The following is a 27922-nucleotide window of genomic DNA, read 5'->3' on the forward strand; positions in this document are numbered from 1 at the left end:
GGAGAAATCCACTAATGCTGCCTTTGCAGTCCGTGGGTTTTGTTTGTTTTGTCACCCTCCTACTACTGGTAAGCATTCTCTCAACTGAACTGGCCACTCCAATTTGTCACCTGAGGCATGGGGCTGGTGAATTGCAGTGGCCATTTTGGTTCAGCCCTAACAGCAGGGGCAGGTGTGTGTGTGTGTGTGTGTGTGTGTGTGTGTGTGTCTGGAGATAACTTTTGGGCGTGGCTCATTCTCTCTAGTGGAGCAAGTCCCGGCTGAGATTGTAAAGGCATTAGTTGCAAACATATGTAGTCTGGCTGCTTTGTTGATCTTTTGGATCTCACCACTGTTAAGTTTAAGGGGGGGGGGGAGCCAGAAAAGCTGTTAATGGAAAAAAGGAGGACTGTCTTGTGTTGGTAACACTGCTATAATTATTCTGAGGAATATAAAAAAAGGAAATAATCTCAGCTGTCTTAAAAATGTTTTTAGTCAGTTTATAATGCTTTTAATCATTTTTAAATCTCTGGAAATTGTGAAACAGAAAGATTGGGTGTTAAATCTCTTAAATAAATATGATAAAATGCATTGGGTGTGTATTGTTTTGCTATTTGCAGTTTTATTCTTGGATTTTTGGATCTTGCTAAGTCTCCTCACCTCACCCTCAAATCTGGAACGTTACTGGGCAAATACAGTGCCCAGACCTGGAAAGGTGCATCTCTCCAGCTCTCCCACCTGCACTGGTGTGTGTGTGTGTGTGTGTGTGTGTGCGCGTGCAATGGATGTACAAATCTCTCACATTATGTTCCTGTACTTGTTGTATGCAGGCTGGCCACAATCCAGAAAACAGTGCACACATTAGCTGAAGTGGAGAGGACTCTGCAAGTGGCTCAGCTGCACTCACACTTCTCTGGATTGGGGCCACTCCCTGTCACCCTATCCACACTCTCAAAATACAGCTGCAGTCCTACGCACACTTATAAAGTAGCAAGACCTATTGAATTCAGTGGGGCTTACCTCTGACAAAATATAGATAGGGTTGGGGTGCTCATAGGAGAAAAAATTATTAAGCACTTGTAAAACGAAATGTGATACAGAGTGCTCTCGCTCGTCTCCTTTCTAGCACTGTTCCTTCATGTTTTCTTTTGATTCCTTCTTTGAGAGACAATGGCCGTTTCTACACGAGGCATTTATTGTGTGCTCGCGATTGGCCACTCACAGAAGTTTGTGGGTCCATTACATGACATTGTCAACCTCTGGGATGTCTCCTGTCCCTTCCTCTGGTAATTGTGCAAAAAACAACCACCGTAAATAAGCTGGAAGTTAAAAAAAAAAAAGGGGGTTTTGGCAGCCACTAGATGGTGCGGTCCCATTACAAACAATCAAAAGCCCAGTACGGTCCCTGGGAAATGGCATTTTCACTTCTGCTTTGTGAAAAGAGCACACCCTCATAGTGCCCAGGGAATGGAAGCAAAATGCCCTGGTACAGCTGCGGAATTTCCTTTAATGTAGAGACACCCAATGTGGTCCCAGGATTTCTACCCGAATCATTCCAGAACTATCGGGTCATCAAATATCCTGTCAAACCCCTCTCTCTCAGCTCTCCAGTGCTAAAATAGGAACAACAGTAGCCTACATCATGGGGCTGTTGTGAGGAGAAACATATTAATGGGGACTGGCCAAAATGATATTACCCCAGGGCTTTATGATCTGCACTGGCTGCCAGTCCACTTACAGGCCAAATTCAAAGTGCTGGCATTAACTTACAAAGCGTTAAATGGCTTGAGGGAAGGTTACCTGAAAGATAAGATTGGCTAACAATCTAAAAGTTTCAGGACTGCAATACATAGGGACCTTCTCCTGTGCATGCCCTATTGAAATGAACAGAGGCTGCAGAAGACCACTTTGTTCAACTTCTGGGACACAATGCCTACATTCCTTTGAGTTTTGAGTTCTGCACCAGTGAAAATCAAGGCTGGCTCTACCATTAGGCAGAGTGAAGTGTGGTCACCTCAGGCAGCAGATGCTAGGAAGCGGCAGCTAGGTGTTGGAGGAGAGACCTGTGTGCCATGTATCCTGCTCCATGTCCCCTAAGTTAGTCTGTGGTCTTCAGGCGCAATGAAGGATGCTGTCCCATCATCAGTTGAAGGCAGGTTCACCTGCCAGTCTTCTGATGAGATAGGAGGGGGAACCCTCTTGTTCTTGGCCTCAGGCAGCCAAATGTCTTGGGCCGGCCCTGCTGAAAAGAACCCTACAAGGATGAGGCTGTATCATTTTTATTACGAACTGAAGTACAGGTAAACTATTATACCTTCTAGGTGTGACTGAAGTGTTGGCAACAGGGAGTGTGATCAGACTACATCCATGTACCAGAAGACAAAGATAAGAACGTTAAGAACATCAGAAAAGCCCTGCTGGATCAGACCAAGGGTCCATCTAGTCCAGCATTCTGTTCACACAGTGCCCAACCAGCTGTCGACCAGGAACCCACAAGCAGGGCATGAGCGCAACAGCGCCCTCCCACCCATGTTCCCCAGTAAGTGGTGTACATAGGCTCAGTGCCTCTGGTGCTGGAGGTAGCCATCAAGACTAGTAGCCATTGATGCTGCTGAGGTTGCTGCTGCTGCTGCTGCTTCTCTATGACCCATCACATTCACTCTTCCCAGCCCCACTCTGACTTGACTGAAAGATGACTAGAGCAGAAAAGATACATACCTAGGTTACATAATTCAGTCCCCAGATTAACAACATTGGAACATAGGAAGCTGCCTTATACCGAGTCAGTAGGGATGCTGGAGACATTCGAGGCAGTTTAAAATGAGCTTGGATTTCTAAGAATCTGACCTGCAAAATCTACTGCGGAGCGCCCCCCTCGGGCTGTGCGGAGTCCGTGGACTTTCGGATGATTTTTTTACTTTCCAAAATTTACGCATATAAATCCGTAGAAAAATACGTTTCTGCTGAGGAAACATTGAATGGAATGGGGGACAATACACTAAATGTTACGTACTGAGGTAATTATGTAAATACTTGTGTGAATATTTCCGTATTTTTCAGCATGACCCCCCCCCCCACATCGCATCTGTCTGTGGGCAGATAACGGAATGAAAGGCGCCCGACAATCCACGAAACACAGAAGTGGATTTTACACAGTCCGTACATTCCTATGAGTCAGGCCTTTGGTAGTCCAGTACTGCCACTGAGTGGAAGCAGCTCCCCCTAGTTTCATGGGTGCTTTTCCAGCCCTACCTGGAGATGCCCGGGATTGAACCTGGGACTTTCTGCATGCAAAGCAGGGGCTCTACCACCGATGCTTGGTCCTTCCCTCAGAATGATGGGCTGGAGTCCACTTCATCAGATGCTGGGAAGGTTATTTTCAGTTGGCAGACAGGAAGCTCAGTTGCCTTCTGCCAGCTCAGGGTTGTGTGTATTGTCTGGCAGTGGCTCTACAGAGTTTCATGTAGACTGGAGATACCAGGGATTGAGCCTGGGAGCTTTGGCATGCAAAGCAAGTGCTTTACCACTGAGCTACGGCCCAAGGTGCACAGAGGATACTTTCCAGAGTAACGTAAGCAAAAAGCAGATCCCAGCCCCAAGGAGCTTACAATGCAAATTTCAATAGTGGGGAAAATAGGAATCATGGTACCAGAATTCAGAGTGTCTCTACACGAGCGATTTATTGCACACTCATGACTCGTCAGTCACGGAATTTTGCAGGTCCTTTACATGACATCATCAGCTTCCAGGACACCTTGTGCACATTTTCCCCTTTATCCCGCTTTCAAAAAGACTGGAGATAAACTAGTAATAAAAGTTAATGGAGCCCTATCGGCAGTGTGAAATGCCAGCTTAGCACCATGAACTTGCCAAGGAGAAACTATGTCTCTCTCAACTGCTGATTGGAGGGAGAGTAAAATGCCTCCCTGCAAGGAAAGAAGACAGATCTGATCCCTCATCCCACCAAGCTCAGAATCAACAACCTCTGTTGATTCAGAGCACCCCATTCAGTTCAGTGGGGCTTACTCCCAAGTAAGGGTGCTGAGGGTTACAGGCTTACAGCGAGATCTCATGTCTACTCAGAAATAAGTCCCACTGACTTCAGTGGGGCTTACTCCCAAGTAAGTGTGCCCAGGGCCGGGAGGAAACAGTACAGCACAAGTTATGTGTGCAAAGAAAGGCTCCCCTCGCCCACCCCCTTTGCACACATGCCATGGAGGGAGCGAGGCCCTCCCTAGATTCAAACCACGTGCCTGCTGCTTAAAAAAGCCCATCCTAATGCCAAGAAAGCGAAAGCAGAAAGCCCCGGAAAGGATGCGGGTTTTTTTTGCTTAATGTAGAGACACCCTCGGCCCCACCATCCCTAGTCCGTCCCTCGCCACCTCCACCGCCTTGGTCATACTTCCTCTGCACACCCACGGGAATTGAAATAATGACACCTTCGTTATTTTATTTGTATTTCCCCCCTCGAATTTTGCGCCGCACTTAACTCGGCGACCACCTAGTTCACCTATATGGACCGGCCGCCCCTGGCTGTACTGAAAGCACATGGAAGGGAAGGGACCGCGACAGCAGGTTCATGCTGTCCCGACGAGTTCAGTGTACCGGGGCTCTCTTCAGACGTTCCAACGGACGCGAATGTAGGCTGGGGCGAAGCCTGCGGCCGCCACCTCGCGTCATCAGAACGTCTGAAAGTCGCGTCGCTCCCGGGCGCTGCGTCTCCGTCCTTTTCTGGACGCGGGTTCGCTAGGAGGCCGGCAAGGGAAAGGAGGCGGGAGCTTGCGAGAAGAGAGTCGCTCAGGAAAAACGACTCTGCCAAGCAGATCCGGCGCTGGCCAGCGCTAAGGAAGCGGGGCGCGCCTGGCACGGGCGAGATGAGATCAGATCCCTTAGAAGCAAAACAGCTTCCTGCTGCGCCGCCGAAGCGAAAGCGAAACCGCAGCAAGAGCGGCTCCTCGCCTCTCCCTCGCGGGGCTCTTTTCCAGCCTTTCGGGGGGACGTTCACGGGGCTCGCTCCGCTGCAGTGGTCCCCCGAAGAGCTCCCCGGCGCGGCGCGGCGTGGCTGCTACGCACCGATCAGGTCTGGGCGCCCCGCTCCCCGCTTCCTTCGCTCCTGGCGTGCAGCGGGCGGGCCGCGTGGGCGCGTGCAGGCGAGCGCGCTGTCGGAGTTCATTAGGGGCGGAGAGCGCGGCCTGCTGCGGTTCCAGGGCTCCGTCTGCTCGCTTAAGAAGTCCCGTCCCGTGAAGTCAGCGCGACAAGCTTCCTCCCGAGTAAGCATGCATAACGCGCTGATAAGCCGAACTCCAGAGTTTTTAGCACGTTCGCATGGGGGAGATACGGGAACGGAAGGACTGTCGTTTGCCAAGAACGGAGCCTGGCTGCGGGTATGGGAACTTCCCAGCAAGGGAGCTTCCTAGCAGGGAATTCCCCTGCCAGTGGGGAAGGGTGCTTAGCGTGGACAGGCAAACCGATAGCCTACAGATGGCTTGGGCTACAGCTGCCATAAGCCCCAGGCAGCATGGGCGATGGTCAGGGATTATAGGAGTTGCAGTCCAGACGTCTGGAGGACACCAGGTTGCCTGCGGCAATGTGTGGGATGGGAGATGTCATGTCAGGGTAGGTCTGAGAAGGTGGCAGGATGTTTGAAGGATGAAAAGCACACAGGAGTTGAGGTTTCCCCCAGGTTTCTTAGTCTGTTGCAGCAAAAACAATCGAGCCCGTGGTTAAAAGCGTGTTAGGCAAAATCAGTGGTAAATGACAGATTCTGCCAACGTTTTCAGAGAATGCCTTTTCCTTTTAGTAAGGTTATTATCTGTGAATAGCGGCAATTGTGGGTTAACGAATGGAAAATATGAAGACAAGATTTTGTGCTGCCTTCCCCAAGCTGGTGCCCTCCAGATTGTTTTCAACCACAACTCCCATCAGCCTCAGCCAGCATTGGCAATAGTTGGGGCTGATGGGAGCTGTAGTCAAACATATCTGGAGGGCACCTGGTTGGGGAAGACTGATCTTGTGTATGGCAGCCAGGCAGAAACCGTAAGGTTATTTTCTTCGGATGTGTTTTGACAACACCAGTAAAGTACCTTCAGGTATTGAGAAGGGCCTGTAGCTCTGGTAGAACACCGCTTTGTGGGCAAAAAGCCCCACGTTCAATCGCTGCCATCTCCAGCTGAAAAATCGGGTTGCAGGGGATGGGGAGGGGGAGTCTGCTTCTGCCAGCCTAGCTGCATGCACCCAAATCTGAAATCAATCTATAATATATAAATGTTTTCAATAATAATAACAATGGATATGTGTGTGTCTGTCCATCAGTCAGCACCATAGTGCCAAGGCCGTGAAATGTAACACACTTGAAATGCGGTATACATACTAGGAGGACCCTACGGATGTGCACCTCTGGGTTATTCTGTTTACAAATATATTGATTAATTTTAATTAATGTAGAGAGCAATCCTACGGCTGCTAAACAGCGGCTAGACGTCCATAGGATATGCCGTTTTCCGGGAACTGACCTCCCAGAATATGGAGGGCTGAAAAGGGGCGTGGCTGGTGGCGTTCTGGGGCGGGCAGGGCGTGGCTGTGTGTACGACATCCAATGTGTCATACAGCAGCCTCCTTCCCCGCTCCCGCGGCTAGACAGCCGCACTTGGCTATCTAGCCAAAAAAGCAGGGCAGGGAAAGTGCGGAGGGCACGATCCCCTCTGTGCTTCTCCTGCTCTGCTTAGGATAGGCGGTCGCCTCTGAGTTCGGAGGCAGCTGCCTATCTCGAAAGGATCGCGCCCTTAAATATGTCCATGTGGTTGAAGCCTGAAGTAACATCTTCAGTTGCCAGGGGAAGAATTCCTGAACAAGCCCCTAGCTTTGCAGTAGAGACAGTTTGAAACCGAGGGGAGTAGGCTGACAGACAGAGTTCTGCAGCTTCTTCCTCCCCACAGCCGTGCAGCAGGCTGAAGCCTGCAGTAATATCATCTATCCCTGTGGATAGACCCCCCCCCCTCCGGGCGCTGTAGGGCTGCACCATGTCAGAGGCTGTGCCTAGAGGTGCCAGTGGGCATGGCTTCACCCACATGAAGTGGGCACCACGTGCCCAACTCTGACAGCTGTGAAAGATTCCCCAAAAGCTTCGCCGTATCAGACTAAGAGCTATTCCAACCCACGACAAGCCATGTGCTAGTAATAAATAAAATAATGGCAGCTTTGTACAATCCTTTATAAGTAGTTCTGTAATTAATTGAGGAACGCATGAGCAGCCAGTCAGCAAGGACTGCCCCTCCATCCTGCCCCTCTTATTTCACTCTGCTGTTCCGTGCTCACCTACCAGGATGACGGAGCCCATCTGCCTGGTGGAGCCGTCGCTTCGTGTGAACCCGGCAGCCTTGGCCTTGCTCAGAGAGGTCACTGGCCCACTCCATGTGGTGGCCATCTTTGGGCCCAAGGGCACTGGGAAGTCCTTCCTCATGGACCAGCTGGTGGAGCAGAAGAAAGGTGAGTACGCCCATCACGCTCTTTGGGTCTTCCTTCCTGCTTCCGTGGGTGTGCAACGCCCCTTCATCACTTGCACCCCCTCTGTCCACAGGCTTTGGCCACACTCCAGGAATTTGGATGCAGCGGCTGCCCCACCCAACCAAACCAGATGAAACCCTGGTGCTGCTGGATACCGAGGGTCTCCCTGAGCAAATGGAGGAAGTAAGATGGTGCTTCATTTTACGATATCTAGGCCCTATTAACGTTCTAAAATGGGAAAATATACGGAAATTAGACAGGCAGCATTTCAGGCACTCTCAATAGCTCTTTCTGATTTCGGTAGCTCTGTAAAAACATTTATTTATTTATTTATTATTTAATTTATTAATCGCCCATCTGGCTGGTCACCCAGCCACTCTGGGCGATGTACAACATACAATAAAACAATAAAATTCTACAATAAAAACATTTTCTAAAATACCCTAACCCACCCCAAATGCCTGCCTGAACAGCCACGTTTTTAATGCACGACAGAAGCTCATTAAAGAGGGGGCATGACGAAGTTCCCTAGGGAGGGAGTTCCACAGAGTGGGGGCCACTACAGAAAAGGCCCTCTCCCTCGTCCCCACCAGTCTAGCTGTCCTGGCTGATGGGACAGAGAGAAGGCCATCCGAGGCTGATCTTGTTAAGCGGCCTGTCTGGTGCTGCTGGAGGCACTCCTTAAGATAGGCTGGGCCGGAACCATATAGGGTTTTAAAGGTCAAAACCAACACCTTGAATTTGGCCCGGAAAACAACTGGTAACCAGTGCAACTTCTTCAGCACTGGAGTGATGGAGGGACAACATAACACTTGTCCCTGTAGATCAGCATTTCCCATCCTGGGCCCCTCTAGCTGTTTTGGCCTACAATTCCTAGCATCCCCAGTCAGCATGGCCAGGGGTCAGAGATGATGGCTCTTGTAGTCCAAAACATTAGAAGGAACACAGAGTAGGGAAGGTTGTTCTAGATTAGAACACATTCAGCCTGGTGCTTTGGGAAGCTCAAGCAGGACATGAAGGTGTTGGCCGTCCCTTTCTGTTTCCCTCCTTCCTGCTCCTCAGCACCTGTATTCAAAAGTATACTGTCTCTTTACATGAAGGCTTCACTTAGCTGTCATGACAAATAGCCGTTGATAGTTTTGTGCACCATGAACTTGTGTATGTTTTTTTTTTTAAAAGAAGCCATCTAAATTTGCAGTCATCGCTAACTTGTGCAGTAGTGAATTTGTACATGGATTATGTGATAAATTTGTAGCAGGATGTTTTGGGGGGGTGGGGAATCAGGTTTGTTTTCTCACTGTAGGATATCCCTTCAGCATTAGTGCAGAATAGAGCAGCTGCCTTTTCTCTTTTTCGATGGACAGAGGCTCTGTAGCTGCGTAACAGGCAGAAAATGACAGGTGAAGCTTTTCCTGGTATGGAGATGTAGTGATCAGACAGACCTGTGTAACCTATGAGCTAATAAGCCTTGCACAGGGTATCATGACTTGTCAGGGACTCAAAAAACAACCCCCCCCCTCCTGACTTTGCTGCCTGCCTGGGAGTGTAAAACACAAAATATGGAATTGTCAAATACCTGGCAGGCCACACTGCATAGTCCTGATTGTATGAAAAGCTTCACCTGCTTGATTCCTGCCTGTTATAGAAAAATTAAACTTTGTCACATATACACACACACACAAAGGTGGCAACCCAGTTGGAAAGTTGACTGTATTAACTTTACAGCTTGCACTGATAATCATATTAGCCCCCGTACGTCACATGCATGGGCAGAGACTGCATGGGCTAAACTATAGGGACTTGATGCTTGAGCTGCCACCCTGCACCGCAAATGAGCTCCACGAAGAACTGCACTCATTCTGCATTTGGTGAGATTAGGGTTGCTGGTAGAGTTGAAGAAGAAAGGACAGCGTCACCAAAATTGAAATAAATAGGAGAGCTGAGCTCAAAGGTACACTGAATCCCCCCTCCCCTCTGCTATTTCTCAGAGAAAAGAAAATATTTCCTCTGCTATTTGGAGTATAAAACAAAGTTTTCCTGATGAGGAGTCTTCTCAAAATCCACTGAGCTTAATTAGTACTTTTTCAGCAGACCTTAAAGAAAGATACTCCTTCCTACTGCCAGTAGGGTTGCTAAATAAAAACAAAAACACGCCTGTCTTCTCAATTTTATTTTATTGTTGAATTAATGTATATCCTGCCATTCCTCCAAGGAGATCAAGGCAACATTCTGGGTCCACCATTTTATCCTCACAACAACCTTGCAAGATTGGTTAGGCTGAGAGAAAGAGAGAGTGACTGGTCCAAGGCCACCCATTGAACTTCATAGCTGAATGAGGAATTTGAGCTTGCGTTTCTGTAGTCCAACACTCTGGCCCAGCTTAATACCCAACCTGGTGCCCTCCAGATATTTTGGATGACAACTCCCAGCATTCCTGCCCATTGGCTATACTGGCTGGGGCTGGTGGGAATTGAAGTCCAAAACATTTGAGAGGCACTAGGTTGGGGAAAGCTGCTATAATGGCTACAGCACGCTGGCTCTCTCACATGCCTTCAGTAGCAGCTCACTGTGCAGAAGTGAGCAGGTCAGAACCTTTAAGGCATGGAGATGATCATCTGCAGATCAAGCTGTGATAAAGGCACAGCTGCATGCACTGGATAAAAAGACGGCCAAGCCTACTAGTGTGTCAGGGTGGAAACTGAGCCGATAGAACCCCAGAGCAGTTCTGATTCTGAGGAGGAACAGCAATCCGTGGGAGAGGAGCACACTCATCTCTCACAAGCACAGCAGCTGGCAGAGATTCCTCCTGCCAGCATTCCTGGGATAGATAGTGACCCTGGCAGTGAGAGAACGCTGGAGGGGGGCTTGCTGGACGCTTGATGCCGACGCCGGGAGCGACGACAGCTGGAGGGTGTGGAAAGGAGGCGTTCCGCTCGTTTGGCGCGCAAGCAGTGGTCGCATCCCGAGGGAGAGAGGGAGGACTCTCCCTAGCCCATAAATTCAGGGTCTTCCTGTAATTCTCCTTCAAACGGGGACCAACTGCCTAACCTGAAGCATAGGCTACTCTGCTGTTCCTTGCTTAGTCGCTGGTGAATAGCATCTGAAAGAGTTGTTAAGTTGTAAAAGGATTAAAGCTTTGAAAAGAATCCTTTTGTCTGTGTCTTGAGTTAGCTATTGGAGTAGACTGAAAGAGGCCACCAGGGCGCTCCTGACATAGTGGTCTGTCCCCGCTGCTTCCGGCTCATGGGGTTCCTCTGTTGCTGTTGCAGGATGAGGAAGCGGCCTTCTCCAGGCTCTTCTGCTTGGATGCGCTGCTCTGCAGCATCTTCCTCTATAACACCAAATGTGACAGAGAGCCACAGAAGGAGCTTGACCGGTTGATGTATCCTTACTAGTTCATCTACCTGTTCACCACCAACGCAGCTGTTTTGTCAACAGCCCTGCCAATTGCAGGGATATATGTGGTCGATCAGGATCCGTGTGAATCTCTTCAGGAACGTTTTGGGGCTGCCACAAAGCTTGGGATCACAAAGCAAGAAGGTCCACCGGACAGCAAAGGAGGTGTCAGAGTCGCTAGTTAACAGCTGGCAAGTGTCAGTTTGCAAGTTCTCCTAGGCCTTATCTACATGGGTGGGAGAAAGTGGGGATAGAATGGACTGTGCTGGTTCTGCTTTTCAACATTCTTCTGTGTGTTTTTAAAAAACTCCCTGGACATAGAAAGCTAAAAGACATGGGTGAAAGGTTCTAGCTCAGCTGTTTGCCTGCTGTTCTGGTTTTTAGTGTGCAAGGTGTTTACTAGTCAGGGAGCATTCGAAAATGGGACCCACCTGCAGCCTGACTTTCATTTCATTGTAGCACCTCATTCTGCTGTGTGTACGGTCCAGACGGTAGGTTCCATGGGCACTATGGCTTTGCAAAGCTGCAATTCTATGCCTGCTGACCTGGGAATAAGCCCCATTGAACACAACGAGACTTACCTCTGAGTAAACACACATAGGGCGCAATCCTATGCATGTTTAGACAGAAGAAAAGTCAGACTTTTTTCTATCTGAATATGCATAGGATCACACCCTTAGGGGTGCAGGTGAAAGCATATTAAAATCAGGGCTTTGTATCTTAAAGTAAGCAAAGCATGCTGAGGCATGAGTGCCTTGATCCCTTTTTAAACAAAGGGAAAGGAGTGTCGATTTATTTTATTTAGTATATTTATATGCTGCTTTTCTACAGTAAACTGTACTCAGAGTGGTTCGCCATAGATATTAACTTCTCAAAATACGACATTTAAAAGTAAAAAGCAATTTGTTACATGAATAAAATAATCATATGCAAAAACAATTAAAAAAATAAAGAAATTCAATGTTTCCACAAAACATGCACTGAGCAAAATCAAAATTAACAAGCAAAACTCCCGATGAAGATCATCCACATTACTGATGCTGGTCTTGCCACACTCCAAGGGGCCACAGCCGCCTGGCTGAGTACAGTTCAGAGTGGGTGGGAGTTCCTATCGGGCTAGATGTCTCACAGCTGGCTCCCTCATCTCCTCTAGAGGAGACTTGCTGCAGTAAAAGGAAAGAGCAGCAATGAAGGTGAATCTCCTTCCCATCTGCTAGCATTGGTCATACTGCACCTGTTCATTCCAGCCCTGATTTTTCCTTTTAATGAGCATGGCAGGAGAGCAAGCAGCTTAGGCTCAGCAAGGCCCAAAGGAAAACAACAACAGTGGGCTGGTAAAGACTTAATGATCTCTGTTCAATAAAATGTGCTTTCTTAGATGGAGTGTTGCACCTGTGTGCATAGATGAGCTACAAGAGTTCATCTGAATCGGGGCGTAACAAAGCTACATTTTCTAGGAAGGCTATCTATTATTGGATCACAACGTTAGTTGTTTAAGATTGGCTCAGAACCTTTGGACCATCCTGGATTTCTTCATCTTTAGCCATAGAATGTTATAACAATTCCAGATTTGATGGTTTGCCACCAGGCCAGAACTTTACCAGCTTGATCACAGTTTCATCTCCCTGGCCAGTTGCCAGACTAGGAGACTGTAAAGGCAGACACAGTATATCCCCTCCCATACACACACACACACTCACATGCATGTCTTTCACTTTAAAAGATCCCCCCCCCTTTTTAAAGGGTAGCTTGTATCTTGGAATTGAGAGGGAGCTTTTTCCATACGATCAAAGATATATTTTCAGAAGTACTGTGCCCTAAGGATAGATTCTAGAGAAACCTGTTCTGCTCAGTGAACAGACACTCTGCACATGCTCAGAGGTGCCAGGTTTTTTTTTTTGGTCAACAGAGATGGCAACCTTTGCTGGGGGACATGAGTCAGGTGAAATCGTTGTGCAAAACAGAGCAGGTTGGGTTTCAGTTCTTTTAGTTCATTCCTCTCTCGTCCAAAGTCTTTGAGGGATGCTATAAAGACCCACCTCCTGGCAATGTTGCTGCTGTATTTCCTTTACTAGCATCCCCTTAGATGCGTGACAGAGCTGGCTAACAAGGTGCACATCCTTGAAGATTGTCCTCTGGAGAACAGCTTCTTGCTTAGCAGTGTCCTGCCGGATTTTGTTTGGTGCCTCCGTGATGTGGCCTCCGACTCTGTTTGGGAAGAGATACTCCAAGCCACAAACAACAACATGGATATTCTCCTCCCTCATGTGGCAGGTGTGCTTCCATAAGCTAGGCAGCTTCCAGAGATCAGCCTTTCACTGTGAGGTTCCCCTGGATTATTCACAGAATTGTATGGGGGGTCCAGATGACGACGTCTTCCACTTGTGGCCCTGTGGTGTTTTCCCAGCATCCCTTCCGTCTTTATACTCAATACAGAGAATCCGTCAAGGAGAGAAAGATGGGATAGCTGCACAGTTCTTTCTAAGTGTTAGTGCCAGGAGCCCTCCATCTGGATCTCCCTTTTGTCTCTGGCCAATCAGAGGTGGGCAGGCACCCACACGAGTCCTTCTTTCCCGGCTGTGGGCCAGGCTGTTCATGTTCTGCGCCCAGGAAACCAAAACACTGAACCCAAACCACCTGAGATTCTACATGGAGAATGCATTGTGCAAAGAGCAAATGCATGTGCTTGGGCAAGAATGGGTTAATTTGGCATAATCTCTGCTGAATCAAATGTTTCAGTGTCTGTGGAATTTGGAATTCTTGGGGCGCAAGAGGAGTAGGGAGATAGGTATGGGTGAATGTGCCAATAGAAGTATGTGGAAATAGAAGCAAATATTTATTTACAGATGTTGGGGATGAGCTCAAGAGAGTGGCTTGCCTAAAGCCACCCTACGAATTCATCAGCTGATGTGCAGTTTGAATTGGGGGTTTCCCAGCCTCTCCCATTTCTGAGCCTTCAGCCAATGCTACCTGAGTTTTCTTCTCCAAGCTTATGCTCAGTTATGAGGGCCAGAAACATTTTTTAAAAACAACAACAGAGGTATGGCCTCCCAAGCCACACTCCTAAAGATGCTTATATGGAAATATTTTATTGAAACCAGCGGAACTCACTTCTAATAATAATTGTTGACAAAAGAAAGCTGACACTGCACAGAACACTTCAAAATAGGCCCTCCCCAAAGGGCTTACATTCTAATTGAATGTAATTCAATTATTACTATTAATTTCTATACTGCCCAATAGCCAAAGCTCTCTATATGAGTCTTAAGATGTTTATGATGAGGAAGAGAGTCAGTTAAACCAATATCTTCTGAATCAGTTATATGAACCACATCTAAGGGCGCAATCCAAGGCATGTTTAGACAGAAAAATGTGCTACAACTGGCTGGGGAATGCTGGGAGTTATAGGACTTTTTTCTGTCTAATAGGATTGTGTCCTAAGTGAACATGCTTGGGATTGTGTTGTAAATCTTTAGAGAGGAACCAGTTCAGTTTTTCCTGCTTGCTGCAAGATTACTGTCCCTGCATTTCTTCCCACTATCAAAGTTTGTACTCACGATTGGCCCCATGTAGTGTTGCACAGACACTCTTACCACTGCAGCCAGGGATGAAAATCTCACCCTATAGCAGTGGTGGGCAACTTGTGACCATCACGATATTTTGGCCTACAGCTCCCATCAGCCCTAGCCAGCATAACAAATGGTGAGGGATGCTGGGAGTTGTTCGCCAAAACATCGGGAGGGCCACTGGTTGTCCATTCCTGGCCTACAGATCCTCAGTGGAAGAGGCAAAAAGCCAATAAGCCAATTTAACATGGCTGCATTACTCCCTTATCTAGGTTTTATACCAGTTGAACTGTCATGATTTCCCCCAAAGAATCCTGGAGATTGTAGTTTGTTGAGAGCACTGCTTATTTGTGTAGCAGCATCAGTAAACATGGCATTTTAAAAGAAGAAAGGTCTCTACTACAAGGAACTTAAAATCTAAAATCTGAAAGAGAGACAATAGAGGAATGGGAGGGAAGTGGACTCGGGGGTAAATGGGAATAATAAGTATTCTTCCTGAGAATGCTTCCTCGCAGAACTAGTCCCCAGGGTTCTTTGGGAAGAGGGAACTGCTTTAGGTCTGTGGTGTAGCTACACCGTCCAAGGTGACATGGAAAGTGGGACATTAGTGAGATTTCTGTGCAAGTCCTCAGTTATTTTTAGGAGGGTGTCTGGAGCTCACCTTCCCTTCTTGCATGTTTCACTTTCATATTCAGAGGACACACCAACCAACTGCATACAGAGGCTATTTCCTTCTCACAAGGCCTTCTGCTTCCGCTCCCCATATGTGGATGAATATGAGAAGGAGTTTTTTTCCTCAGACTTGCTGCATCCCATTTTCCAGAAGCAGCTTGGGGCATTAAAAGAATATATCCTAAACAAAGGGCCTAAGTGGAACATGAATGGGGAAGGTAAGTTTAACTCTCATACCATAAATACAGCTACTCTTTTGTTGCAGGAGCTGGCAGGGGATCCATTCCACACATCTTCATATTTAGGCGGGGTTGGCCCAAGACACTTTGCTGCCTGAGTCAAAGGACAAGATGGCGCCCTGCCCTGTTCCATGTACAAAAGCCAACCGGACTGGCAGTTTAATCTTCCTTCAACACTGGCAGCCAGACAGCATCCTCCACTGCTCCTGAGGGCAGTAGGCTAGCTTAGGGGGCGCAGGGCAGGCCATGTGACCTACACAGCTGTGTCCGCTGTCACCTTATTGCTCTTCCCTGTCTCCCTGCACCTGTTGCCTAAGGCAGCTGCCTCACTCTACCTAATAGTAGGGTTGTTGGGAAAGCCATGGGGGCAGGGGCAGAGACACACATGTATTCTTCAACCCAGCCCTTGTCCCAAAATTCTGGGGCAAGAGGGAGCATCATGTTCCCTTCTTGCATGTTATCAGAGTTAATGCTCCACCTCTTAAATTTTGACACCCTGGACAGCTGGCTTTGATTGGGCCAACGATGCTTATGGCTAGTAGAGGCTTATTCGTAATAACTTTTTTAGCAGATGTTATAACAACTCTCACCAGATCATTTTTGTGAACCGCCCAGAGAGCTTCGGCTATTGGGAGGTATAGAAATGAAATAAATAAATAAATAAAATGTGTTGGACTGAAACGCTAGTTTTTAGCAGCCTTCTCCAAGTTGATGCCCTCCAGATGTGTTAGACAGCTCCCAGTGTGCTCAGCATTCCCCAACCTGGAGGGCTCCAACCAGATTGGAGAAGGCTGCTATCTAGTGATACTGATCTCAAGACTTCAAGAGCTCACATTTACGGAGCCAAAACAACAGCCATGCTCAAGAGGGTGGTACCAGCAGACTCAGAGTAACCCTGAGGTTTGCAGAAGTGTAAAAAGTCTTTAGAAAAAGAAAAATCTGGGGAGGGGGGAACCCCCAAACAGCCCAGTGAAGTCTGTGCATGCTCGGGGGCCCTGGAATGGTGACTGATGGGATGGGTATGCGGAATGGAAAACAGATGGTGGACTGCAATGGCTGGTAATAACACTTTGCCTGCTGATGTCTTCAGATCATGCTGCTGTTAAAGGCACAAGAGCTGGCCAGTCTGTTTTTTGTTCCTGGTCAGCTGACAAACCCAACCGTTGCACAGGCAGTGAATGCATTGACTCCTGCAAGGTGAAGGAGATTAGAACAGTGATGCACCAGTGCGGATACAACGTATGGTGTTTTTGCTCTTTTTTCCTTTTTGTCTTTCAGTTTTGTCCAGCAAGCTGGAACAGTTTGTGGATTCATTGTCTCGGAACGAACCTATCCTCCTGAACACCATTTTGGAAGGCTCAGAAGCAGCATTCGCATGGGTAGGGTTGACTTCGGGTTCAGGGTGACAGCACAGTGTGCCAGGAGTATTCACAGTTATAAACTGTGTTGCAGTACTAATTTCAGCCGGAAGGGAGAGCTCACCTGGGAACACCCCTATTCTCGAGCTGTAATAGAATGGACGGATAAGTGGGGTGGTGGTGGGACGCGTGGCCGGCATCAAAAGTAGGCATGGTTGGGCACCTGCAGAGGGCCCACAGCCCTGCAGGGGCCACTGACAAAAGCCCCCTGGACCCGGGCCTTCTCTTCACCATTGCAGCCTCCTTGTACAGCTGCCTCTCGCTCTAGCCCAGACAACGGCGGTAGTGAGAAGGAAGAGCAGTAGGTGCCACGGCCGCCTTGCCCACTGGCTCTCTGTCTGTCAGGCAAGTGAGTGGTAGTGATGATGAGAAAGAGGGTGAGGAGCAAGAGAGCTAGCGACAACGGTGGTGTGAAGGTAGACTCACCGAGGAAGGGTGGCCATGGAGGGTGTCTTGCCCAAGGGCCCTTGAGACCTGGTGCTGGTGGGATGTCTGTAAAGGTTTATGAGGAGGAATGGATGGGGCACTCCAGTTACGGCCTACTCAAATTGGATCTTAAAACCCCAGAATCTGTACCAAGAAAAAGCCCAGCAGCATGACCCAACCTTGTAGGAATAGGGGCACCGCTGCTGGGCCAAGATACCCCTGTTGGAACTGGGGCTTCTTCTGAACTATTTGGACCGAATCTAGTGCAGGAGTTTAGTGTAGTCCGGAAGTGGTGTTTCGATTGCCGCGGTAATTCTCCATCTATCTTACCTTGGGCTGATGCCTGCCCAGAAGGTCATGTCCACAAACACCACCTGAAAACAAAGGACTCCTGATAATACTGCTTTACATTTATATAGCACTTTCAAGGGTTCAAAGTCCTGCACGCGCATTATCTACTTGTAATCCTTACAACAACCTTGTATGGGCAAATCGGTCATATTTATTCCCCCATTTTGCAGATTGGGAGACTGAATTTTAAAGGAAGTAGCTTCTCTAAAGGCCACCCAGCGTAGCTGGCTGGGGAAGGCTGGAAATCATAGGATATTTTTCTGTCTAAACAGGCACAGGATTGTGCCGTAAATGTGGAAGCCCTAATCAGTGATACTATTGTTTATTGTGTACATTCCTCTTAAAAAGGGCTGACTCCTACGACCTGTTTTACATGGACAATATTTTCATATATACACCAGTAACAAAACAGAGGCTCAAAGGAGGCACTGTCAGGATCCTGCAGGAAAATACCCTGTTAGAGATACCTGAAGATGGCCTTCATGAGAGATGGGGAAGCAAACAAATGCTTTTTGCTCTTGGCAGGAAGACTGTGAGAGGTTTGTGGAGCCCATAGCAGATTTCCTTGGGGCAGCCAAAGATAGAAGAGAGACTCCTGGAATCTCCCAGCCTTCTGTGTGGGAACCCAAGGTAGGTGGCATGGAATAGCCATCGCTGAGAAAACATGTAGGATTGTGAGGGTGGAGAAGGGTGGTGGGGAGAGTCTCACCGCTTCTGAGCCTGACAAGTCTTGGGAGTCATTGAGCCACAAGGAATTGCAAGATGCAGGCCCTGTGCTGTAGGTTGGGCTCACCCTTGACGTGACTTATGCATGTGATTCCAAAATGGGCGTAGGCTGGCTACATCTCTTTGATTGCAAAAGAGCAGGTGCAGGGACCCTGATCCGATTGGGACCATAGCAGGGGAGGCGTAACTCTTTCCCCCAATTTCACTTTCCTACTGAAAAGCTCATATAGATAGACAGACACCCCCCCCCCCTGCCTTTTGCCTTGATTAAAACAAAAGTGGGGCAAATAGGAGCTTGGAGCAGGGCTTTTCAGTGAGAAAACCATGCAGAGCTTAAATCCAGATCAAGACTCTCCTGTGGAGTGGTGTGATGGTGGGAACATACTAGGAACTGCACATGTGTCAGGTTTAAAAAAAACTCACCCCCTCCCATACACACACTGCTGCCTGATTGAAAGTCTCTCCCCCTCCAAAACTGCTGTTAGCCCTCCTGCCACCAAGTATTTCCCTCCTGGGTCTAATGGCAGCTTCAGGGAGGCTATTTTTATTGAGACCTTGATGGGGGAGGAAAGGGTTTAAAGAACCCTCCTAGCATGTTGCAGTCCTGATCCTGATTCCTCTCCCACGCCTGCTTTTTTAAAAAGCAGATGATCCATGCAACGACATGCAACACATTTTTAGCATTGTGTGTAGCTCGGCCCTTTATGCAACGTTATTAAATGGGTTTTATTGGCGTCTCTGCCCCATAGATAGTCATAACCTTTCTTTTGGCTAGGTTATGTAACCTGGCATGAAGGAATTTTGAAGATGACACTTCCCTCACCAAGAAAAAGCAGCGTGCTCATCTCTCCAGAACCCCACTTTTCAGTTTTTTCTTATAAACTGGGGAAGGGCCTCCTTTTCTCAAGGGCAAATGTTATTTTCTCCTTGATTTTTAGCAGTTGGCCAAATTGAAAGAACTTCTTGAAGTGTGAAGATACTTTGGGAGGTCCTTCCTGTGACTGTTCCCCTCCTTCCTTTACTCTGCAGCCACCCCAGTTGTGTGGCCAAATTGTGAATTTGCCCTCAAATAATGCTTCCACCTGCCCTTTCTTCTGACATACCGAGACTTCAGTCATCTTGCGGGAACCCCAGCCTCCAAGAGAGCACCCAGAGCGTCAGCCATTTTTAGTAGCAGCGTCCTGACTACTGAACCTGACAGTGCCCCCTTTCTTATCCTTGACCTTCAGTCTCCACAGGTTCCTCAGCATTTTCGATCTCCTTCCTGGGCTTTCCCTCTGACAGTTGAGGCAAGCAACATGGACGTGCCGATGTGCCTGATAGAGAACCAGCCCGGTGAGAAGCTGCAGGTCAACCAGGAAGCCCTGAAGCTCCTGCAGAGCATCCAGCAGCCCGTGGTGGTGGTGGCCATCGTGGGGCTCTACCGCACCGGCAAGTCCTACCTCATGAACAAGCTGGCAGGAAAGGACAAAGGAGGTGAGAACGCAGGAGGTGGATTTGCTTTTCTTGCAATCGGCAGTGTTGGCCCCACTGCAGCTAGATGCCTCCCCCATGGGTTGTGATGCTGTTATTCCTTTCTTCTCTGCAGTACAGGAAGAGCTTATGCTAGGCTGGGTCCCCACCCTACCCCCAATGTCTTTGGAGGCTGAGTGCTACCCCTCTTCTGTACTGGAGCACACAGCTAAGCAGTTTATTTCCTATAGCAGGCATGGGGAATCTCATGCTGGATGACCCGAGGGGGTTCCTCATCCGGACCACCTGCTTCTTGCCCAGGCCCTGCCCCCTCTCTCGATCAGCAGCAGATGGAGTTAAGATCTTTTCCCTGCTGCATAGTGACAAAGAGAGCTTTTACGACTGTGCAGCAAGGAAAAGCTCTTATCTTCATTCGGCTGCAGATTGGAGATAAAGAGATTTTCCCTGCTGGGAGAGAAGGGTGGGACATCGGGAGTAGGGATGTATGGATTTTGTTAAATCCGTTCTTTCTGCGTTTCACAGATTGTCAGGCGTCTTTCAGTCTATCCTCCACTCACTGAGGGAATCAGACTTTTTTTAACCAAAATTTCGTTCCAGTTTGCCCTTGCCCAAGTGTGCATTTATGCACCCCACCCCCAAAAGTAAAAAACAGGTCTGCAGGACTTGCGGGTTTCTCTGACATCTCTAATTGGGAGGAAGCTGCTGAGTGATTCAATCCTGCTTCCTTCTGAGTAGGCTTATAATTGGTAAGAATCACATTTTGGCCCCATCCATTCTTCCTTTGGCCCTGCCCACAGATGGAATTCACCCCCTGAGAACTTTCCCAGGTTGGAATTCGTTCCTTGGACTGAAAAACGTTCTCCATCCTTATCCTATAGAGGTGCTTTTCATTGGCAGTTTTTGAGAAACACCAGAGCTGAATCCTTTGTAGCTGAACTCCCTTTCCTGGTAAACTCTGCCCATTACAGGTTTCTCTCTGGGTGCCACGGTGCAAGCAAACACCAAGGGCATCTGGATGTGGTGTCGTCCACACCCCCTCAGGCCTGACCACACCCTAGTGCTGTTGGATACGGAAGGGCTGGGTGATGTCGAGAAGGTGAGTTGAGGCGGGGGGATTTTGCCTGGGAGAGGCCACCTTGGAAGCTTTTCCTACAAGTGAAGGACAAAGATCTGGAGGCTTTGCAAACCCAAGACGCCTCACCCCAGCATGCAGTGGGAACAGGAAGGGACCTTCCAGTTGAGCGCCTAGGCATAGTTCTGGGTGTTTCGCTGCACCAGAGCTTTCTGCTGAACCTCCACGTCCCTCTTTGCAGAGCAACACCAAGAACGATTCGTGGATATTTGCCCTCTCCGTTCTACTTAGCAACACCTTTGTGTACAACAGCATGGGCACCATTAACCACTATGCTTTGGAGCAGCTACAGTATCTTTCTGTAAGAATATGGGCTGACAGATCCTAGGGTTAGTGGAACTTGTGGACACCCTAATGCCACTGCTTCATAGGAACAGAGGAACCTGGCTTATACCGAGTCGGACCACTTGACCTTCTAGCTCAGTATTGTTCTGCCACTGAGCTAATGTCCTTTCCATCAGGCCCTTGGGCAGGTGGGACAACCATGCATTCAGATCCTATGCATGGTTCTTCAACCCTGCTAAAATGAGGGAGAAGGAACCCTTTTAAGTGAGGTACAAAATGCCTTTAAACGAGGGACCATTGAGGGACACTGGACTTCCCAGGTTGAAAGCCATACTTAAAAAAGGGAGTTTGTAGAATTAGAAAATATGGAGCTTTATGGAATTAAGAATGACTGTTTGATGGATTAAGAGATTCTTAAATAATAATGGTCCCATCTGTATAGGCTCCTCCCTGCCCACAGGTGCCCAAGGCACTTTACGTAAGGTATTACAATAAAACACCATGAGTTAAAAACCATTCTAAAAGAGGGAGAAACCAGGAAGTGCAAGATAGGAAAGCTGCATCACAGGGAAAAAGGCCTGGAGAGGCTGGCGTTTGGAGGTGTGGCAATCCTTGCACGCACATTTGTAAGCGTATTGAAAAGCAAGACCTAGGAAGAAAGGTGGAATTTAGCGTGGCTGGTGAACGCGCAGATCTTTTCCCAGATGGGGCACACGGTGGTTTCTGTAGCTGTTAGGCAGAGTTGTGGGCAAATGCAGATTAAGTGGAAGCCACAGAGTGCATCAACATGCTAAATTTAATTTGAGACTAGATGACTTTCCCCAAAGAATGCTGGGAACTGTGTTTTAATGTGGGGAGCTTAGAAATCTCAGCTGGAGTAGGGAGTGAGCAGACTTCAGAACTGTGGAATCTCCTTTGGGTTTTTTTTTTACTAGAACCCCAAGATTCACCAATCAGAACCTGGGGCAAAAGACGTATACTTAGAATTGAAGAATTCTGAGCCCAGGAATTTGTTTTGAGTTGCAGAACTGAATGGAGCTCACCATCCTTCCACGCAAAACCCCATTCCTGATTTTATTTTATTTTATTTTATTTTATTTTTTTTTATTTTTATTTATTTATTTATTTATTTATTTATTTATTTATTTATTTCTATACCGCCCAATAGCCGAAGCTCTCTGGGCGGTTCACAAAAACTAAAACCAAACAACACACAATAAAACAATTTAAAATATATAGAACATTAAAACCATAATATATAGAACATTAAATGATTAACCCTAAGTTGTCTTCGTTTCAGCAGTATAGTTGTTTTGTGTCTGCTTTAGTTAAACAAGTGGGAGTGGAAAACTCGAGCCAACCACCCAGAGTTCTTCCAGTGTTCTAGATCTACTTTTGGTCCACCCCTGTTTAGAGTTGCTAACACACACACGTATCCCCCACACACACACACGCACACACAGTTCTCTGGAAGAAGGAAGGATTATGAAATCAGTAGTGTAGACATGCTGACAGTAATAATAATTTTCCAGTGGTAATGAAAGATGGAAGGAATGGGGAGAGGGAGGATTAGAACGCATGTACACAACAAATTTATGTTGGTACTGTTCTAATTGAATTGTCACGGCTTTCTTCAGATCATCCTAGGAACAGCAGCTTTGTGAAAGTGCTGAGTATTTGCCATTAGGTTCTCTAGTCTCCTTCACAGAATTCAGTTCCCAAGGTTCCCTTGGGCAGAGGAATAACTCTTCTACCAGTTTTATGGCTATGGTGTAGACGCCACAGACAGAAAAGGTTAGATTTGAAGTAAAAATACACCTGGCAAATGAAGAACAGTTGAGAGGATATTGCCCCATGCTGGTTGTTGCCCCATGCATCATCATTTCCTTAGCCCAGTACCCAGCTACGTGACCGAATTAACTGAGCATATCAAGGTGAAGGCCTCGGCCAAGAAGAACTGTGAAAGCGAGGACGAGATTTCTTATGACTTCGCCTGGTTCTTCCCGACCTTCATCTGGGCTGTGCGGGACTTCACGCTGCAGCTGAAGCTGGAGGATGGACGTTCTATCACTGAGGACCAATATCTGGAGAATGCCTTGCAGATGAGGAAAGGTGCTGTGGGGAGCTGGTGGGATCCCAGTCAGGATTATGCCTGGGCTGTTTTATTTCTGAACCTGAGGTCTAGAAGGATTGGGGCTAAGACAGCAGTGAGATTTGAGGATGCACTGTGCTCAGGTTGCAAGCAGTGAGACAGGGAGAGACACAACATTTTGGGAGCATTTGCAACTACCCTCTGGGTTAGCAGGTGCTTAATCCAACAATAATATCAGCACTGCAGAAGGGGTGCACACTCATCTCAGAAGGTGTGGGGACACTGATGAGAACAGGAATAGGGTACTTATTACTACCTTAGCAGTGCAGGCAGTACAAGATAGCGTATAGCTCATGTAAACTGTTTGAGAGAGAAGGAATAGCACTTTTGGTGTGCAGGACCTGTATGTAGCCCAGAAAAGGATAGCGTCCTGAAGCATGATCATACATGGTCTAGATTTTTGTGTATGCAGAATTGACCACATTCTGATAGTTGCTTCCTTATGCCAGGGGTGGGCAGAAAGTAGATCTCCAGATGTTTTGGATTTCACCTCCCAGCATTCCTGACCATTGACCTTGCTAGCAGGGACTTCTGGAAGTTGGAAGTCCAGAACATCTGGAGATCTAAATTCTGCCCACCCTGTCTTATATGATCAGAGCCTCTGAACTACTGAACTTTCATAAGCAATTACATAGTCTCTGATTCTTTGTGAGAGTTACTTTTCTTTTATTCTCACCAGTTTGCCCTCTGGAAAACGAGTGTTTTGTGATTGGCCATGCCCACTGTGACAGCCATTTTGTGAGAGCACCCATAATGCTGTCCCAAAATTCCAAATGCGTCCACTGACCCAAAAAGCTTGGGGACCCCTTGGTTCAAACATCCAAGTGTTTGAAAAAAAATGTGGGTTGTTATGACGTGTGAACCAGGCCAGTCTCTGTTTCCAGCTTCTCAAGACAAATTTCCCTTCCTTAGAGGAGATCCCCCTACATGAGGTCTAAGTTGATGACAAATAGCAGCAGTGTTTCCCTGCACCATAGCCTAAGACCAACAATATGAGGGGGTGGGGGGATCTCCTGTTCTGCCACGTCCTCTCTCAGTAAATACATTTACGGGTAAATGCAGAAGAGCAGGAACACATGGGAAGAAGCAGGACAGCTTAAAAAAATTAGATTAATAATTGGGCATGGTCTTGATAGAGCAAGGCTGGCTCTACCGTTTGGCAGGGTGAGGCAGTCCATCTCAAGCCAGAGATTTGGGGGAAAGGGCTCTCTGAATGTAGAAAGAATATAGATTTTGGAAACTCATTAGGGGGCAGTAAAATATCACTACTTTGTATATATTTCATTGTGTGGGGAGCACCATATGGCTAAAATATGTTACATATTTTCAAAGCTTTATTGGTTTCTCAGTAAAAGTTAACTAACACATTTCTGTAACTAGCATAGGTATCAAACTGTTGATGATGAAATTATATTCTGTGTTCCAATATCATTAATTCTTTAAAAGCATTTGACAACCTTTGACCAGCATTTGACTAGTGAATTGATGACCAAATATTTTTTTTGACTGATGAAATGCCCAACTGTAGTGACAATCCTAGGTTTGATGGGCCTGTGGTGTGGCTTGGTGCAAGGAATTGGGTATGGATTGGCCCATTGAGTCCAGTTGATTTGATTGTGTGTTTGATTCTCTCCTAGACATCCCTGAAAAGCAGGACCTTCCCAAGAAATACCTACGGCAGTATTTCCCCAGCCGCAAGTGCTTTGTCTTTGACTGCCCGGCCTCACGGAGAGATTTGGAGCACTTGGAAGATCTGCCTGAATCAAAGCTGAACCCTGAGTTCGTGGCGCAAGTGCGCTCTTTCTGCTGCTACATCTTCGAGAATGCTCAGGCCAAAGTGGTCCAGGGAGGATGTGTGGTGACCGGGGCACGTGAGTGGAAGCAGCCAAGAATGTAGCGAAAGGCTCTGGGAGAATCTCAGGGGGCGGGAAAGGCTGGAGCATGAACCTCTGGAGGTGATGGAGTTCCCAGGCTTAGTGTGAGCACCTCCATGTTGGATCTCCATAACTTCTCATGGTGTATGAGAAGGGAACACTTTAGGCCAGGAGTGTTGAACCTCAGGCCCTTGGGCCAAATCCAGCTCACCTGGGGCCCCCATCTGGTCCTCTGAAGTTCCCCAGAAGGCCACAGCCCTTTCCCCCAACTGTTGACCATTTGGTGGTTTACTCAACCTAAGGAGAGGCATTTCAACCTTTTAGAATGGGGGGAAAAAACGATAAAAGCCAGGAAACCACCAAAATGGTTGACAGTTGGGGGAAAGGGCAGTGGCCTTGCGGGTGGGACATGCTGGGAACTGTAGGCCTGTTTTCTGTCTAAGCATGCATAAGATGGTGCCCTTAAACTACGATATGTTGGCATTTGGGGTATTTTCTCCCCACCTTTTTGCTTTTGGCCCTGCCTCAATTTGCCTTAAGCCCCGACCACCACTGGTATGCGGCTTGTGAGAGCTTCTCCAAAAGTAAATTTGGCCCTTGGGCTGAAAGAGGTTCACCCCCCCCCCCCCGCCTTAGGCCGTCCTTCAGAGATGCTTCTAATTCTGAGGAAGTGTTTTGTTTACCTGTAGCTTTTATCAAGAGGTTGATTCCAGAGCTCTTGCCTCCCTAAGCCCTTGGGATGAGGCAGGGCAGAAATCCAACCCAGTGAATGCAAGTGAGTAAGCTGCCATTCTCTTGCAGTGTTGGGGAACCTGGTGAAAACCTACGTGGACGCCATCCGCCGCGGGGTTGTCCCTTGTATTGAAAATGCAGTGCTGGCCTTGGCTCAGATAGAGAATTCGGGGGCTGTGTGCAGTGCTGTGAAGCGCTACGAGGAGATGGCGGAGCTTCTGTTGACGATGCCTACTGAGGACATTACAGAGCTGCTGGAAGTGCATGCCCATTGCGAGGAAGAGGCCCTTCAAGTGTTCATGGATCGCGCCTTCAAGGATGAGGGGCAAAAGCACCAGAGAAAACTGTTGGTATGTGATTATTTCTTTTATACAACATTTCTATCCTGCCTAGAAAAAGAGCCCTTGAGGCCATTTACGTCACTATGACTGAAGAGAGCAAGCCAAGCTGCATTGAAACTGATAAACAAAACCATAACTAGATGAAATTAACATGTTAAAAGTCTGGCAGAACAAAAAAATGTCTTAGCCGTCCACTTGAAGGACAACAGAGAAGGGGGCCAGACCCTTAGGAGGGAATTCTGTGACTGGGGAGCTGCCACCAAAAAGGCCCTGTCTGCGGCCCTACCAATGACATCTGTCTTAGTGGTGGGACACCAAGTGGGGCCCCTGAAGATGTTGCAGTTGATGGGCAGCTTCTTGCGGGAGAAGGTGGTCCTTCAAATATCCTGGCCCCAAACTATTTATAGATAACCAGCACATTTAATTGGTCCCAGAAACAAATTGTAAGCCAACAAGACTGGTGTAGTATGGCCAGAAAAGCAGTCATCAGAAATTATTCTGGCCACAGCATTTATTAATTTATACAGAAACTTCTACCCCGCTTTTTCCTCCAAAAAAGGAGTAACTGAAAGCAGCTTACAAAATATAAAGCAACCCAGAAACTGCAAAACCCAATAATTAAAGCACATTTGTGACAAGCTAAAAGCAGCAGCAAAGGCAAACACACAAATAGCCCAAACTGACAACATATAAATTTAAATTAAGCAACAACAGAACCAAATGCTTTTTCAAGGAGAAATGTCTTCAGTTACTGGCAGAACACAACAGTTGTAATTTGTAGACACTTTTCAAGGGCAGCCCCACATAGAGTGTGTTGCAGTAATCTAATCTGAATGTGACTAAGGCATACTGTATGTAACTGTGGTCAGATCTGCTTTCTCTAACAAGGGAGATCTGACGCACCAGTCGAAACTTAGCAGAGGCACTCCTACCCATGGTAGACACCTGTCTTCAGTGGAAATGAGATGTACATCCTTCCCCTATGTTGAGAGAGCCCTTTTCATATCGACATGTGTGCTACAGCAGGGGTGGGCAGAAGGTAGAGCTCCAGAAGTTTTGGACTTCAACTCCCAGAAGCCCCTACCAGCATGGCCAGTCATTAGGAATGCTGGGAGTTGAAGTCCAAAACATCTGGAGATCTACTTTGTGTCCACTTCTCTGCTACAAAACCCAAGTGTGTGCCAGCAGATTCTGGAGCATGTCCGGAGGTGCACGCTTGGTAGATTTACTTGTGAGGAGGGGAAGCCAAAGAAATCTAAGTTTTGTTTTAGCGCAGAGTATTTTGAGCTCTGGATCTACAGGACCATTTCTGTGTTAGGGAGCATCCATCAGAGCGACTGCCTCTCTTTTTCTGCCCTGTAGAACCAGCTGCAGTTGAAGCTCGAGGAACTCTGCCATCGGAATGAGCAGGCGTCCTGGGATCGTTGCCAGGCTGTGCTCATTGAGCTGTTCCAGGATCTGGAGGACGGGATCTCCAGTGGGAGGTACTCAGTGCCCGGCGGCTACCAACAGTTCCTGGATGACCAGCAGCAGATTGTGAACCGGTATCACATGGCACCGGTGAAAGGACTCATGGTATGTTGGCCAGCAACCTTGACGTTTGGGTGAAGCTCTGGTTCTCCACTTTGTGCAGCAAACCTGAGGGTGTGCACTTCAT

General features: G+C 47.7%; 1 protein-coding gene across 5 annotated transcripts in view; it reads left to right on the forward strand.

Moving 5' to 3' along the window:
- Positions 1 to 4850: 4850 nt before the first annotated feature.
- The window catches only part of LOC146337687 (guanylate-binding protein 1-like), a 28447-nt gene continuing 5375 nt past the window's right edge, over positions 4851 to 27922 (forward strand). The window contains exons 1-15 of one of the 5 annotated variants that reach the window (XM_084815121.1): positions 4851 to 5249; positions 7301 to 7464; positions 7556 to 7665; positions 10752 to 10864; positions 12965 to 13152; positions 15140 to 15334; positions 16634 to 16734; positions 18076 to 18180; positions 19506 to 19752; positions 20718 to 20845; positions 21063 to 21172; positions 23070 to 23278; positions 24956 to 25189; positions 25994 to 26274; positions 27628 to 27840. In XM_084815121.1, the coding sequence (XP_084671247.1) occupies positions 7302 to 7464; positions 7556 to 7665; positions 10752 to 10864; positions 12965 to 13152; positions 15140 to 15334; positions 16634 to 16734; positions 18076 to 18180; positions 19506 to 19752; positions 20718 to 20845; positions 21063 to 21172; positions 23070 to 23278; positions 24956 to 25189; positions 25994 to 26274; positions 27628 to 27840 (2397 nt within the window). In that variant the 5' untranslated portion in view covers positions 4851 to 5249; position 7301. The remainder of the gene's footprint in view (positions 5250 to 7300; positions 7465 to 7555; positions 7666 to 10751; positions 10865 to 12964; positions 13153 to 15139; positions 15335 to 16633; positions 16735 to 18075; positions 18181 to 19505; positions 19753 to 20717; positions 20846 to 21062; positions 21173 to 23069; positions 23279 to 24955; positions 25190 to 25993; positions 26275 to 27627; positions 27841 to 27922) is intronic. The other 4 variants (XR_014785055.1, XM_084815118.1, XM_084815119.1 and 1 more) reach the window with 4 other exon arrangements.

Source organism: Heloderma suspectum, chromosome 10 (genome assembly GCF_057233095.1).
Source record: "Heloderma suspectum isolate Gila_16-S chromosome 10, 16-S_ref, whole genome shotgun sequence".
Classification (NCBI taxonomy): Eukaryota; Metazoa; Chordata; class Lepidosauria; order Squamata; family Helodermatidae; genus Heloderma; species Heloderma suspectum.